Here is a 17,729-nt window from a genome sequence, read left to right as displayed (position 1 = left end):
ATATTATTAGTGTCAGTGGCAGAGGTCATTGATCTTATATAATACCCAGTGCTCATTACATCACGTGCCCTAATGTCCATCACCTAGTCACCCCATCCCCCCTGCCTCCTTCCCCTCCAGCAATCCTGTTTCCTATGATTAAGTTTCTCATGGTTTGTCTCCCTCTCTGATTTCATCTTGTTTTACTTTTTCCTCTCTTCCCCATGATCCTGTTTTGTTTCTTAAATTCCACATATGAGTGAGAGCATATGATAATTATCTTTCTCTGACTGACTTATTTCGCTTGGCATAGTACCCTAGTTCCATCCACGTCATTGCAAATGGCAAGATTTCATTTTTTGATGGCTGAGTAGTATTCCATTGTGCATATATACCACACCTTCTTTATCCTAGACTAGATTTTGAAGGATATTTAGATATAAAAGCTTTAAGCAAGGGTCAATTACTAATAATTCATGTTGAAACAACTTATTAAATACATCAGTGGGAAGTTTTATGCCCAATATTTACACTGTTTCTACTAAATAGTAATGGAAAATACTGAAATTGAATCTTTACAGTTAATACTTACCCTTTTTTAGAAGATAACCTTTTTTAACAATATTTTTATAAAAGGCATCCTTTGTTTTTCGACGAATTGTATTATAGATTTCCTTGCCATCTACTGTATCGTTGAGAACTTGTTCTTGATCCTGAATTTTTAAAAACATTAAAATTATTTCACAAATTCTTGATGGAAATTAAATAAAATCTACTAAATTACCAATTAAAAGCCAAGTTATATGTCTGTCTAGAACATTTAAATAAAGTTTTTAAGGCTGAATTCTAAAATAATGTAACATATATTAAGAGATCCTTTGCTTTCCAAAGAAAGTCTCAAAAATACAGTTTTGTTATGTTGCCTTGTTTGTTATAGCAAGTAACACTGACAACATGAATTTGTCCCAACAGAACTGATAAACTGGGAACGAATTTAAGCATAAAACTAATTCCTGGTAGCTTATGCACAGTTATGTCTATGAGATGCACTAGGTGAATGCAGAAAACTGCACTTAGCCGATATGAGATGCACGGGAATATACAAAACACACCTCCAGTACCTCATAGCCCGCTCAATTCACCAAGCGTAATATGCCACACCACCCGTCCACACCTGGGATTAGAACACCATCTGATTTCAAATAATCCTTCTACCACCTTACAATAATCACAACCCTTCTGACAGCCTCTTTGACAAGTAAACTTCAGGTCTTTTTCAAGGTAAAGTGCCATATTTATGTAGTAGTTAAGTATTTCTTAGCCATTTAGCACAGAAAAAACTATGCTACATTTTATTAGGTTCTTATTGTTACATGTTACTGATGAGGTTCTGGAGTGTTATACCCCTAACCTTACCATCCCATAACCTTTGTGGTTTTCATTATGGTTTTACATAACTCTGACTTTCAGGAATGGACACATGTGTCTTAAGTGCTAAATCCTCCCAAGTAACAAAAAGAATTCTGATGTCAGGAAGAATATAAAGAGAAGAGTGTCTTTATAATGATCTTTCCAAAACTAATCTGTCATCAGTATTACCACTGGAATCCACTGGATTCAATTTCAGTTTCTTAATTTCTTTTTTGAGTAGTTCTTACTATTTGCTAGGATTAATATTTTATGACGATTTTCTTAGAGACTTCATGGGTCCATCTGATCCTTTTATAAATCTAAGATATGAGATTTTCATAAATCATATTTTTCCTCTATCTTGAAACATTCTGCTATTTCATCATCCTAGGAATCATTTCATCATTATTCAAAAATTACTTCTCAAGTACGCTAAAGATCAGGGATTGGCAAACCATGGCACAGGCGCCAAATCCAGCCCACTGCCTGGTGCTGGACATAAAGTTTTATCGAAACACACCCACACTCATTCCTTTATGTTTTGTCTGTGGTTTCTTTCTCACTACAAAGGCAGAGTTCAACAGCTCAGATGGAGACTGAAGGGACTGCAAAACCTAAAATATTTATAATCTAGCCCTTTACAGAAACATTTGCCAGCCATTAGCTTACAGGATGGTGCAAGAGTGAAATAAATATTTCTATTGCATCATCCTTTGTTGGGTTTTTTTTTCAAACGGTGTTGCCAAATGTTGCAGCATCTTTCAAAAAAGTATAAAAGCCCACCATTAGCTTTCATTGAGCACAGCCCAGAACTCTTGATTTTCTGCTAACAGCAAAGAGAAAAAGTTGACATAGGAAGAGTTTGACAATTATTAGAAGAATCAAAAGATGAATGCAAGAGGCAGAAGCACTTTGTGATCTACTGTGATGATAAAATTGATTTTTGATAAGCAAAAATCTCACACTATAATTCTTCAGATGACAGTATCCTTAAACTTTCTCAAACTCAAGAAACACTGAGTAAATGATATATTTTGCGGGGGAGGAGGGCAGTATGGAGTTTCTACCTAGTCAGACATTTAATAGGAAGGATGTCATCACACTGTATTGTGACAAGAATCTCGACTGTCCCGTTTTGCTAAAAAGAAGGGTTCTTTTAATTTTTATGTTTGTGCACCAAGATTTACTTAATATGATTTATAAGTGTACAAAAGGTACTTTGCATCCAAAGGTTGTAGAAGGAAACATACGTAGAAATTTTAAAATTCACCATATTTATCACTGAAATTGATGTTTAAAAATCTAAACAGAAAAATATTTTACCCTTATGGGGCAAAGAAGGCTGTACTCTCCCAACAAAATCATAAGCCATCCAAGTTTTCAAAATTATTCCATTTGATGATTCAAGTACATGAACAAAAAGCAAGAATCATAATCTAAAGCCCAGTACAGAGATATTTACATCTGGAATCAGTATTGGATTCTGACAGGGAAAGTGTGGGAAGAATAACCAGAGTAATTACAAAGCAAGAATTAATTAGAGATGTGTCTGAAATCTGGAATTAGGATTTACAAGATGGGTATGTTCCAGGTCCATGCATGACACTGAATTAACAACTGCTTATTTCAAGCCTTTATAACCAAGGAAATATGGAAAAACATTTGAGTTTGCTGTGTTTAAATTCTTATTAAATTTTCTAATAACCTTTTTTGGACTATACCTTTATTCCTACTTCTAAGAATTATTCATAAAATGACTTAAGAATAAAAAAATTAAAAGGATACACTGGACCCAGATGATAAATAGTGATGACTACTTTCCTGGTTATATAGATTTGTACTTATCAGTCTTTTATTTCAATAATGATAATATTTAGGGGCACCTGGGTAGCTCAGTCAGTTAAGCATCTGCCTTCTGCTCAGGTCATAATCCCAAAGTCCTGGGATAGAGCCCTGCTTTGGCCTCCCTGCTCAGTGGGGAATTCTGCCTCTCCCTCTCCATCTGCATCCCCCCCAGCTCATGCTTGCTCTCTAATAAAATCTTTGAAAATAATAATGATGATAATATTTAGTATTGGCTACAGAATGGGGCATATTTGTAGTTTGTTCTTTAAGACATAACTACACTAATATTTGGATTTAAATATCTGATTTCAGGATGATTTCTATAGCTCTTTTCTAAACTGTATTAAGGTAGGGGCTGATAAACTTATCTACAATTTCTAAAGGATTCCAATATATTAGAAGACACTATGGCCAAGGACAGAACTTCACTTTCCGAACTCCAGTAAATCACTGGATGACAAAACGAAGGCTTTAGGGCCTACTCTCTGCACAGTTCTGGAGAAGTCTTAAATGTTCCCGTACATTTAATTCAATAAATGTTTGTTGAGTGCCAGGGTCTGTTCTAGTTCTTGAGATATATCAGTGAACAAATCAAAGATCCTTAACCCCAAAGAACATATATTCTAATGAGGGAAAGATAATAAACATAATACATAAATCATACTGTATGTTAAGAAATGGTAAGCGCTTTACAGGGTAGGGCAAGTAGCAGTATTAAATAAGGTGTATGGGTCAATCTCATTGTGAAGCAAATTTCTGAGCAAAAGGAATAAGAGAATGACGCAAGTGGATATTTGAGAAAAAAAAATCGTTTTGGGCAGAGTCAACAGCTTAAGCAAAGATCCTAAAGCAGGAGAGAGCCTGGCATATTTTAAAAGTCAGCAGAGAAGCCAGTATGAGTGGAGAAAGTGAGAGAGAAATGGTATAAAGACAGGAGTTCAGAGGACCAATGAGACGACATCTATGGTCTGAGAGGCCACTGTAAGGACTTTGGCTTTCACTCTGAATGAAATATAGAACGTGTGCAGGTCTTAAAGAGAAGAGTGAAATGATCTGACTCACATTTTAAATGGATCCCTCTGACTGTCGTGCAGTGTCAAGGGGCAAAGGTGGAAACAGGGAGACCAAAGTCAGATTCTGACGGTGGTCATGTGCTACATTTATTTGGAAGGCAGAGTCAGCATGAGGTTTCTGACAGTGTGGATACAAAGCATAGGAGAGAAAGAAGAGTCAAGGATAACTCAGTGCCCTAGCTCATTACCCTCTCCAGTCTCAATTTCCCTACTGTACAGTAGCGACCTCATCAAGCTGTTGAAAAATTTTAAAAACTAGTAAGAACAGTGTCTAAAACATACTGCTTAAAAAATGCTGCCTATTTTTATCGTGGGCTTCACTGTCTCAACAGGCTCCTTTGCTTCTAACGTCTGTCTCGAGAAGTGTTAGCTCCACACAGAAAGCAGATCTACCTAGGACCGCTCTTTCCATCCCAGTGTCTTACTCTGCGTGGGGTATGCAGGGTCACCGGGGGGGGGGGGGGTAAGCTAATCAGTTTTTCCATTAATAAAAGGTTATTATTACACTTTCTGTTCTGCAATAGAATCCTGCTGGGAAGGATAGGTAAGTATTATGATTCCCAAACTTCTACAGTAACCTACTTTTTTACTCCAGGCCCTAATTAATAGACTTCAAATAGCACTTAATGGTTTTTATGTAGTAATCAAATTGCTTTGTGATTGGCATCAGTTATTTCTGAAATATTCAAGGCCTTAACTGGCACTTTTGCAAATGACAACAATGTGGGGTTTGCTGAATTAAGAAATTGCAACATGGGAGTACGGCAGACTATATATTTGAAGTAATTCTTTAAACAACTTTATAACTTAAATACCAAAGTTTACATGTCAAATACTACTTACTTATTGTGCTAAGAGTTTTTATTCTACAAAAGTAAATCTTTCTAAAAAAATTAAATTAAAAAATTCTAAGCACAATTTCAAGATGGGAAAATGTAGGACTTAATTTGTAGACAAAATAAAATCTGTAGACTTCTGAAACAAAACCGCCATTAACTCTAAAAACCAATGTGAATTAGAATTCAGGATACAGCAGTGGGACACAGTGACAGAATCTGGAGGTAAAGGCACCTCCGACCCCCGAATAAAAAGACCCTGAGCAGTGCTTATAGAAAACATGTACCAAACTATGTGATTAAAAGAAAAAAAAACAGAGGGTGGGGAGGGTGCTTAGGTGGCTCAGTCCATTAAGAGTCTGCCTTTGAACATTGGGGTGCATATGGCCCTTCTCTTCACTACATTGTCCACAATACCTAAATTGTGGAAGGAGCCGAGATGCCCTTCAACAGATGACTGGACTAAGATGTGGTCCATATATACAATGGAATATTACTCAGCCATCAGAAAGAACGATTACCCAACATTTGCAGCAACATGGACGGGACTGGTGGAGATTATGCTAAGTGAAATAAGTCAAGCAGAGAAAGACAATTATCATATGGTTTCTCTCATTTATGGAATATAAGAAATAGGAAAATCGGTAGGAGAAGGAAGGGAAGAATGATGGGGGGTAAACAGAGGGGGAATGAACCATGAGAGACTGTGGACTCTGGGAAACAAACTGAGGGCTTCAGAGGGGAGGGGGTGGGGGATTGGGAGAGGCCGGTGATGGGTATTACGGAGGGCGCATAGTGCACTGGGTGTTATACGCAAATAATGAATCATGGAACATTGCATCAAAAACTGGGGATATACTGTATGGTGACTAATATAACAAAATAAAAATTATAAAAAAAAAAAAAGAGTCTGCCTTTGGCTCAGGTCATGGTTGGGACTGAGCCCTGCATTGGGCTCCTTGCTCAGCGGGGAGCCTGCCTCTCCCTCCCCCTCTGGCTGCCACTCCCCCTGCCTCACTCTCTCTCAAATAAATAAATAAAATCTTTTTTTAAAAAGTTCATTTTAATATGCAGTAAGTAGAATAATGAACAATGTCTGTCAGAACTGCCAACAAAAGAGGGACATTAGGGCTGACTACGGTTATTAGGAAGGTGTCAAGGAGAAAGTGAAACTTGAGATGGATCTGGAACTAGCAGTGCTTAGACAGTCTGAGAGGAAAGGGTGGACATGGAGACAGCAACAAGCTCGAGGAGGTTAAGACACAGTAGCGATAATACAGAAGGGATGAAGTAGGTGCTTCCTACTGGAGAGCAGACAGTCGTTCACTCAGTAACCCTGATGCTAGTCTAGGCACTGGGAACACAACACCCCTGCTCTCGTGGACCACACATTCTACCAGAAAAGTATGAGGAAATGAAGCTATAATAAGTGTGACAAAATCATGATGATTCTTGAATTGAAATTAAGCATCAGAATAATGATCCCCCACCTCAGCAACTACAGAGGAGAGCAGGTACAACCATCTGAAACTAACTTGTTAGGAGGAGGAAAAACTGAGAAGCTAGAGACATAACCAGTCACTGTGGAAGTTTAGTTGGGCACCCAAAAACCCTTCTTTATGTCCCTGGAGTATCAATACCTCTGTTTTCCACATAGAAAATTCTTAATCACTCTTTTGAAATACCTGTTCCTAACCTCTGCTACAAACTTTGCCTACCACTCTTTAGAAAGTATAAGAAATGCAATAACCCTATGCATTAAGCAGCTAATATTCAACAGGCCCTCTTGTTCAAGACCAATCTTCCTTCCTATATTGTGGCTTTTAGCCACTCTTGCCTTTCCTAGGACCTTGTACATCAGGTACTGCCACTACCCCCGTCTCACCCACCACTGTCGCTCTCCTCACTACTAGTGGCTTTATGCAGAGTATACAGACATGCACAAGACGCTCTCACCATAAACCTATAGCCAAATAAACAATAATCTCAGCCCTATATCTTCTTCTAGAGTTCATTTTTATTTTATTTACCAAGCTCACCTATGTAAGCCCAGCTGTGATTTATCCTTGCTGTCTCTCCACTTCTGCCTCCAACAAGCTCACTCTCTGACCCGAGGTAACATGGCTTCTGCCCCACCACTGCTTCTGTTCTCAAAAAGCCACAAAGGCTAAAATCAACATAAATTAAAACTAAGTGTTTCTCTTACAATTTACTTTCTGAAAGAATCTAATGGCAGTTTTAAATTTTATCCAATTTTAAAGGCATGAATGTGTGCATAAAACATACCACCAAAAATGCATTTTAAAATGAAATGCTTATTACTGCAAAAAGAAAAACAACACTGACCTGCATTGGTACAGGTTCCTTAAGATAATACCCTTCAACAATTTGTTCTTTTCGATAGTGATCTATGATGTCCCCAATGCTGTTAAAATAAAAATTACTGACATTGACATAATTTGTCTTACAAAAAATGCAAATCTTCAACATACACAAAGACCCTGTTAGCAAGGATTATGTATTTGCAAGTGTTTTCCAAAGCATATAACCCAACTACATCAACAGTATATATGATTATAATAGTCACATTATTTTAAAAAAGCAAGAATTCATTTACAGGTCAGAATACCTGGGTCAGGGATTCCAATTTTGCATACACATACTCAAAGAGTCAGTATAAGTAAGGAAAGAATAAAAATCTACCTTTTTTTTTTTAAAGATTATTTCTGAGGAATTGAGAAAGAACTGATAGAGAAATGGCATTTATATAGCAAGTTCAGGTAGATTTTAAGAATTTTTGTCATCAAAACACACATTCTGCTTTCATAACAATCAGATGAAGTTACATCATAAAACATTAACAGCAAGTAAAAGCAGAAACAAACAGAAGACCAGGAGCTAATTTTACATGTAGGATTATTGCTGCCACAGGAAAGGCTTATAGATGATTTTGATAAACAATGCTATAAAATATTCTTACTATCTGGGAAATTTTACTAATAAAACTGAAAATAAAATGGCATTATATAATGTACTTTAAGACGTATTTTAGCAGGGCATAATGAGTTTTCCAATATAAAAGTGTTTCTGTATAATCAGTAGGTCATTTTATTGTCCTGAATATTTAAATCCCAGACTTTTAAACTTTCGTTTAATATACTGGAGGAATGGCTATTTTAGGTACAGATAGGAAACATTTCTCAAAACAGATGTTGTTTAACCTTCCACTTGATTTTTTCCACACTTCTTCTGATGGAATTGAAACATATTTTATCTTTAGATATATATGTGTATATACACATACGCACACCCCTCTCTCCAAAGATACATATATACACACACATATATGTCTCCGAAGATAAAATGTCTTTGCTGTGCTACAAAATTAATTTAAACCGAATATAATGTTAAAAATAGCAAAAGAGAAGACCTGAAATGATTAATGAAAAAACAAGTATGAATGGATATGAACTAAATACCAGAGGCAGCATTTTACGCAAGGGGGAGGGGCACAAAATGAGACAAGTAAAAAGGTATTCACATTAAAAAAGACAAGGAGAGTTCTGAGTGTTTAAAGGAAAAATGTAATAAAACATATAAATCCAAAAATGTTGAAAGCAAAAAGAAAATCAGAGATGACTACATGTTTCAAAGCAAAAAGCATCAAATCTATAAAAAAACAGTAAATATCAAAGGTTTGACTCAGTAACTGTAAAATGCAATTGACCCTGTGGAGCATCTCAGCGTTTCAATGTAATTCTTGTCCACGAGCTGAAAGAACAGGACACTGTTGTGGAGTACAGTTCAGACTGCCCAAGAGCAAATTTAAAAGTACCTGACAACCAATCAGATATATTTTTACCAATGAGCTGGACTTTCAAGATATTTTTTTAAAAAGTTACTTTAGTTCATATTCTGCCCAGATATACCTAACAGTCACAACAACCCAGAATTTCCTGGACATTCCTTGAAAGTTTTAGATATGAAATCAGATAGATTTACATCTCAGAAAACTAAAACATGTTCACTATCCATCTGTGAAATAAATGTGATTTTCTAGAGATACTATATCCTATACTTTCATTTTAGTAATTTAAAATAAAAATGAAACCATGTCTCTCCTTGAACCTCCTAGATAAATGTTAGTAATCTTCAAGGTCTGACCAAAATCCTTCCTCTCTCTCCCTTCTCATCACTACCTCAACTGCTCTCTTTCCACTGAGTCTCTTATGCCCATGTGTACAGCCCTGAACTCATCACAGTCAGCCAACCATCTGCTCTCATAGACCTGTACCTCACAGACCTTTCTCTTTAATGTATGTGCACAGGGTCTGTACAATATATTTCAAAAAGTAAACTCGTTAATAAATGTTTGAATTATACCTGCTGTTAAATGCTTCTCCTGCTTTTCTAAGTTATAATATAGGAATGATAAGTTATGTCTCGACAAAGCAGTTTCTAAATGAAACAGACTTAAGTGCTACTGCTCTTTACCAAAAGACTAATGTAGAATTAATGGGGAGAAAAGACAGTAGAGTGTGGCTCTGTTATATAGATTTATTGGATAATCCAACTTAACACTTACATATCTAAAAAGTAAGTGATAATCACAAATGTCTATCTATTTAAGTTCATTTATTTCTTCCTAGTAATCTCTACACCCAATGTGAGGTTTGAACTCACAACCCTGAGATCAAGAGTGGCATGCTCTTCTTAACTGAGTCAGCCAAACACCCCACAAAGGTTTATCTTCTGAGATTTACTTTATTAAAACTGACACTAATTCTGTAATGGAATATATTTCCATGCTGAAATATGTATTTCCAAACAACTGTAAAACTGCCCTTTTCCAGCATCAGATTTACATAATTGTAGCTTTCTTTGAAAAAAAAATTTTAATATTAATACTAGAAACAATACTTCTGAACTTAACCAAATGAACATATCTATAAAGAAAATTCGTGTGTGGGGGAGCACCTGGGTGGCTCAGTCAGTTGAGCATCAGATTCTTGGCTTCAGCTCAGGTTATGATCTCATGAGTCGTGAGATCAAGCCCCACATTGGGCATCACACTCGGTGGGGAGTCTGCTTGAAAGATTCTCTCTCTGCCCCTACCCCTCCTTGTACATGTTCTCAATCGCTTGCTAGATATCTAAAATAAATAAATAAATGTTTTTTAAAAAAGAAAAAATTGGGGGGTTAGGGTTAATGATCATGGCCACAAAATTAACACGTATTTAAAAATTTTTAAGTCATCATTTTGTAAGCAGACTAATAATTTTGCAGTAATTTAGAAAGAAATATACTTCAAATATTTCTTTCTTCCCGCTTCATTCTGGTCTTTACCAATAAAAAGGTCAACCTTTATATATTTTATAGACTTGCTTCCATTATGTAGGAAGAATTTTCATTTGGCAGAATGCATATCATAAGGAAATTTAAGTCAGTAAACTTCCCTGAAAATAAATCTATGTAAATTATTTTATCTTTAAAAGTTTCCAGGTAGATATTTATCAATTCAGTTAAGAATATGTTTTCAATTTACAGTTTTATATATTCCAAGTCCCCAGAAAACTGGAAAACGGGAAAAAGTAATTTACCTTCATAAAGAGCTAAAATTGCAGCTAGCTAGATTTTCACTGAGGATGTCCAGATTGGACTATTAATGTAGAAACCACTCAAGCAGCTTTTTTGTATGATGATGTGCAAAAGAACCCAAATGTCTAGACTCACATCTTCCACTTGATGTCTCCTAACTGTTCTCATAACCGTGGGCCTTCTGGCAAGCAACTACAACTTGTTTTTTTGTTTGTTTGTTTTGTTTTCTAAGATAAACCAGCTGCTGGATCTCTATACCCTCAAAGGTCAAGCTGGAATTAAGAGAAATTCTAAATGGGATGGAGAATACTGCTGTGGTATTAAGGGATTAAACTAGGCAAATACCATCATTTTAGTTTCTAAAAGCCTCCAAAAGAGGAAGACAATGCCACTCTAGAGTTATCTAGTATGGAAAATTCTTTACATTAGGAAAAATAAAAAATGAAAGATTTCCTTCTAATAAAAAAAAAAAAAAGCTGAGACTCTATCATATGGCTTCTCTATTAACTTATTTTCCTGCTTCAGTGACTGAAGTTCATTCTGAGCTTTGGGATAATCAATGAGTTCACTATAATTTTTAAAATAAGAAGTAGGAACCAGTAATTACAAACAAGAAATATCAACTTGAGAACAACCCAATTACGTGGGAAATATTTGTAGTAAAGTCCCTGTTTACTCTTCAAGAACTTTTTCTTCCTATTAAAATGTCTTGGGGCGCCTGGGTGGCTCAGGCAGTTAAGCATCCCAGATTCAGGGTCCTGGGATTGAGCCCCACATCAGGCTCCCCACTCTCCCTCTGCCTGCTGCTTCCCCTTGCTTGTACTCTCTCTCTCTCAAATAAATGAATAAAATCTTGAAAAAAAATAAAATAAAATGTCTAATAAATGAATGTAATATATTTTCTTTTTCTTAGAACAAATGTTTTGCTATACTACAGTTAAGAACTTAGCAAATTTGGTATAAATAGTCTGCATATAATCAACAAGCACATAAATTATATCGGAAGAAAACAAATTATAGTTATTAACTTATATTCATGTTTGACACTGTGAAGAATCCTTGGACATGACTACTACTAAATTATATTAAAGGCCTTATAATTTTAAATTCTAAAAAGTCAGACACTTTTATACAATTTTGAATCTGATACACTGTGTTATTGAAATTTCAACTATTTTTGCCAAAAGTAAAAGATAACTAAAATTTCTCACAACTCACCTGTTATAATATCGGCCTCCCATCATAAACTGATTGTTTGGTGTTGGACATATTTTAAATCGCTGAATATTTTCATTGGTCCGAAAGTAAAGTGAATAGTCACCAGGAGTATTATCTGAGGGCCTCACAAGAAAACTGCATACTTGGCCAACTGTAAAAATTAAGCTGTTAGTTTTATTTCCTAATTATCAAATAAAAAAAGAAATAGTGTTAAGTAATGTAATTATAAAGTACATTTAAAAGTCATAAACATATATAACTTTTCACCAGGAACTTGTTTTATAATAAAGACAATTTTAATACATTTTTATATTTTCTAGTTTATGAGTCACAACCACCCATGATGTTGCATGTGTGTATTATGTAAAAATAAGTCTGCAGCTGTGATTTCTGGTTAATAATGTCTATACCTGTCATGACTTCGAAAGAATAATCTAACCACAGGTGGAGGACACTGGCTAAATGGGTACATTCTATTTGTAAATCCTCTTAATAAGAAAAGTCTAAAAAAAGTTAATTTTGTTTAGGAATACTCTGTATTTAATCAATGCTTCTGATTAAATATTAAAAAGTAATAACTGTAATAAAACAGTACCAACACTTACAAAGGTAGATTCAAAATGAAATATGTGTGTACCTTATTAAAATAAATACATGTACACTACCTTTCATTTAATAGGTAAGAACCTGAAAAGTCATATAGAAACAAATTATCATATATTAAAGATTTTCACACTAACTTTAGAGAAGGTTTTTTGATATCTTCAGTTGGCAGTGACTCAACACCAAAACGCTTTGTCTTTCCTCTGCCTTAAGTACTAATGACATAGAAAAGATCAAAACTTGACTGCTTTTAGGAAAACACATTGAACACTTAGAATATCAGATGCAATTCTTATGTAAATTACTAAGCATTCCAATCATCTACCCAAGGCACTTACTACCAAGTAATTTCATGTTTAATACAAAAAATAGGAATTCATGCAAAATTGTGCATGCAAGTGCTTATGTGTACTGTTAACGGGAGAAAATCACCAGATTCTTAGAAGAGCACATGACCCAAAGAAAATAAAAAGTAACACAAAGAAATTAAATTTAGCTCCTTTCAACTTGAAGTTCATTAAACAAGAATGAGTCCCTCAAGTATTTGGTCATCCAAGTTCAAAAATATAAACTTATATTCAAAATTCAGTAAATTCACTAAAATAAATATTTTGGTCCCACTCTCAAAGCTGATAGCATGCCATTTCGGTTGAGCATCTGGTCTCTATTACTACCATATTCCATCATGATGTTCCTTAGTTTTAACCTACTTAACCTACATCTTCACAATAAAATCAAAAGATTTTAAAACTGCCTTAAATCTTCCAAAAGGGCCAAGTATTTATTACATTAAACTCCAATGCTACAGTTCAAAACAGTAATTCAGATAACATCTTTAATAATCAGTAGTTTACTCACCATATACAGAAGCTATCAAATATTGGTTGTTTTTAAAGAACTAGGATTTCTACATTATAGATTATGGCTTAAACTTGTGTCATAATGTATGGCTTATGAAAAAGATATTTAGAGGGCGCCTGGGTGGCTCGGTCATTAAGCATCTGCCTTCGGCTCAGGGCGTGATCCCGGCGTTCTGGGATCGAGCCCCACATCAGGCTCCTCCGCTGGGAGCCTGCTTCTCCCTCTCCCACTCCCTCTGCCTGTGTTCCCTCTCTCACTGGCTGTCTCTCTCTCAAAAAAAAAAAAGAAAAAAAAAAAAGATACTTAGTAGTTATATTAATTCCATCTTAAATGGTAGGATAAATGATGACAGAATGGTTTTTAGTTTAAATAATAAACCCACAAGTCAAATTTTACTTTGCATATCTCTATAACCAAACTTTAAAGAAATGTTAAAATTTAAATAAGGCCCAATTCTATAATTTCACAAGTGCACAAAGATAAATGCAAGAACATTTGCTGCAGCTGAACGGCAAAAAAATAAAACTACACATTACTCTAAATATAGATAATAAATTATGGTTTTTATATAACAGAAACTTATGGTCATTCAAAAGAATAATGAAAACTTATATAAGCAGACACAGAATGATCTCCCAAAATGTATCCTAACATGAAGAAAGTGTATCGCATGCTCCTATGAGTGTGTGTGTGTAGGGGTATGTTTAGGAGCGTGGATGGGAGATATAAACGGACACTGAAAATTTATAAAAATACAGGAAAAAAACTCAAATCTGGTGCTGCTTGTAGGGAAGAGAACACGACTGCGATAGAAAGAAACACACTTCACTGAATTTTATACTGCATGTATGTGTTCAACTAAAAAACACCAGATAACAAATACACCAGTTTCTCTGTGGTGCGCAAGAATTTACAGTATGTTTAGATACCAAATGAGTGCTAAAGGCAAAATGGATGATAAGTGGTCAGTTTTTAAATAAAGAGTGAATATACAAGTACCTGTCATTAGTAAGTTATAAGCTTCTTGTTTGGAAATTTTCCCATGGAACCATCTTAAAAAGAGAACAAATTAAATATGTAAATCTAACGTCCTTTTTGCTGTTATACAATCAAAACTAAACAACCAGCACAAGTTTAATTCAAGCTGATATAATGAAATAAAAGCAAATACAACTGATCAAATTATCTCATCCTTTTTACATTTATGTTATCGCACTTTGTAAACATACATAATTTCAACAAAATATAGAAAAATAAGGGACTAATATGAATTATAATTTCCATATTAATTAACAATACAAGGACAGTAATGGTTTTAATTCTGATAATGAGAAACTGTTACATGTTTACACCATAGCTAGTGTTCCCTTTTCTTTGTATTAGGAGGGAGGGCTGGTACAGGTAGAGCCCACTACAGAATTATCCAGAAAAAGAAATCAGCAAATGAATTTTCCTCTCATTACTCTCAAAGTGAACTTTCCCTACAATAGGAGGTAAGTTCTCTCTTGAAAGAAAATAGACATGGCTGACTGATACTTTCCTTAAAGTCAGAAAGTAAGATTGAGTGATGACAGAGAATAAGTATCAGCATCAAGGACTGAAATTAAAGAATGACTTAGCATTCCTAATTCTATTTGAGCTAATGCCGTAACAAATTACATGGCTAGAGTATTTAGTTTCTGTATACTTAAGCATTTAGAAATTATCATAAATGGCATTATAGTCAAGATCCACTACATATAATAACTAAAGTATTTAAATTTTACCTTAGAATAAAATGACACATCTGATTTTAAAAATTAATTATTGGTAATAAATTTCTTAAAATCTCCTCTCATTTACCTGAAGGACTATTATCTAGCTCGCGGATTAATATCTCTTAATGCCAGGCTGACAACGCCAAATCACCCCTCTATCACTATGCCACAATTCATGGGATATACTCTATTAGTTTCGATAGTGGATCAAAAAGCAACTTGGAAAGTAAAAATAATACAAGACTAAAACAAAAGAAGAAGCAAGACCCATCCATACACTGCCTACAAGAGACTCACTTCGGACCTAAAGACACATGCAGAGTGAAGTGAAGGGACAAAAAAACATTTATCAGGCAAATGGAAGTGAAAAGAAAGCTGGGGTAGCAGTACTTATAGCAGACAAAATAGGCTTTAAAAACAAAGACTGTGACAGGAGAAAAGAAAGACATTATAAGATGATAAAAGGAACAATCCAACATGAAGATACAACAATTATAAATACTTAATGCACCTAACATGGGAGCTCCTAAATACACAGAGCAGCTATTAACAGACATAAAGGAAGAAACTAACAGTAATACAGAAACAGTAGGAGACTTAAACATCCCATTTACATCAATTAGGTGCATCCCTGATTCCAGGGATGCAAGTATGATTCAATATTTGCAAATCAATCAACATGATACATCAGAGTAATAAGAGAAATGATAAAAACCATATGATCATCTCAATAAATGCAGAAAAAACATTTCACAAAGTACAACATCAATTCATGATAAAACTCTCAACAAAGTAGGTTTGGGGGGATGTACCCCAACAATATAAAGGCCATAGATGGAAAACCCACAGCTAATATCATACTCAATAGTTACAAACTAAAAGCTTTTCCCTTAAGATCAGGAACAAGACAAGGATGTCTACTCTTACCACTTTTATTCAGTGGAGTACCAGAAGTCCTAACTGCAGCAATCAGACAAGAAAAATAGAAAAAAAGGCATCCAAACTGGTAAGAAAGAAGTAAAACTTTCACTATATTTGCAGATGACAATGATACTATAAGAAAAACCCTAAAGACTCCACCAAAAAACTACTAGAACTGCTAAATAAATTCAGTAAGTCACAGAATACAAAATCAATACAGAGAAATCCATTGCATGTCTATACACTAATAAAAAGTAGGAGAAAGAAAAATTAAGAAAACAATCCTATTTACAATTGCATCAAAAATAATAAAATACCTACAAATAAACTTCAACCAAAGAGGTGAAAGACTGTATTCCAAAATCTATAAAACAATTAAAGAAACTGAAGATGAGACAAACAAATTAAAAGATATTCCACGTTCATGCATTGGAAGAACAAACGTTAAAATGTCCATATTACCCAAAGTAATCTAGAGATTCAACACAACCCATATCAAAATACCAACAGCATTTTTCACAGAACTAGAACAATCCTTAAATTTGTATGCAACCACATAACATCCTGAATAGCCAAAGCAATCTTGAAAATGAAGAACAAAGCTGGAGTTACCACAATCCCAGATTTTAAAATATACTACAAAGCTGTAGTAATTAAAAGAAAACAGACCCATAGGTCAATGGAAGAGAACAGAGAGCCCAGAAATAAACCCACGATCATATGGTCAATTAATCTATGACACAGGAAGCAAGAATATAGAATGGAGAAAAGAACATTCTGTTCAACAAATAATTTATAATAATTTATTTTTAAAAAAAAGGATAGCCATATGCAAAAGAATGAAACTGGGCCACTTATCTACACCGTATACAAAAATGAATTCCAAATGGATTAGAGACCTAAAAGTGAGACGTGAAACCAAAAAACTCCTTAAAGAAAACATCATAGGCAGTAATTTCTTTGACATCAGCCACAGATACATTTTTCTAGATATATCTCCTCAGGCAAAGGAAACAAAAGCAAAAATAAACTGCTGGGACTACATCAAAATAAAGTTTCTGCACAGTGAAATAAATCATCACTAAAATGACAAGGCAACCTACTGAATGAGAGAAGATATTGGCAAAGGAGATATCTGATAAGGGGTTAATATCCAAAATATATAAAGAACTTCTAAAACTTAACACCAAAAAATAAACAATTCAATTAAAAAATGGGCAGAGAGGGGCGCCTGGGTGGCTCAGTTGTTAAGCATCTGCCTTTGGCCCAGGGCGTGATCCCAGGGTCCTGGGATCGAGCCCCGCATCAGGCTCCCTGCTCCACTGGGAGCCTGCTTCTTCCTCTCCCACTCCCCCTGCTTGTGTTCCCTCTCTTGCTGGCTGTGTCTCTCTCTGTCGAATAAATAAATAAAATCTTTAAAAAAAAAAAATGGGCAGAGAGCCTGAATAGACATTTTTCCAAAGAAGATACACAAATAACCAATAGACACATGAAAAGACGCTCAACATCACTTATCATCAGGGAAATGCAAATCAAAAGCACAGTGAGATTACTGCTTCAATTTCCTTGCTTGTTATGGGGCTGTTCAGGTTTTCTATATCTTCCTGGTTCAGTTTTGGTAGTTTATA

The 17,729-nt window shown here is 34.9% G+C and overlaps 1 protein-coding gene across 1 annotated transcript in view; it reads right to left on the bottom strand.

Moving 5' to 3' along the window:
- The window catches only part of RASA1 (RAS p21 protein activator 1), a 112,715-nt gene that overhangs the window by 29,207 nt on the left and 65,779 nt on the right, over positions 1 to 17,729 (bottom strand). The window contains exons 7-10 of the mRNA XM_057307130.1: positions 14,423 to 14,475; positions 11,960 to 12,110; positions 7,490 to 7,568; positions 572 to 692 (exon numbers count right to left, since the gene is read on the bottom strand). Coding sequence (XP_057163113.1) covers positions 572 to 692; positions 7,490 to 7,568; positions 11,960 to 12,110; positions 14,423 to 14,475 — 404 coding nt within the window. The remainder of the gene's footprint in view (positions 1 to 571; positions 693 to 7,489; positions 7,569 to 11,959; positions 12,111 to 14,422; positions 14,476 to 17,729) is intronic.

Source organism: Ursus arctos, unplaced genomic scaffold (assembly GCF_023065955.2).
Source record: "Ursus arctos isolate Adak ecotype North America unplaced genomic scaffold, UrsArc2.0 scaffold_5, whole genome shotgun sequence".
In the NCBI taxonomy this organism is placed as follows: Eukaryota; Metazoa; Chordata; class Mammalia; order Carnivora; family Ursidae; genus Ursus; species Ursus arctos.
Note: the sequence above shows the minus strand (reverse complement) of the source record. Positions and strands in the feature narration are given on the sequence as shown.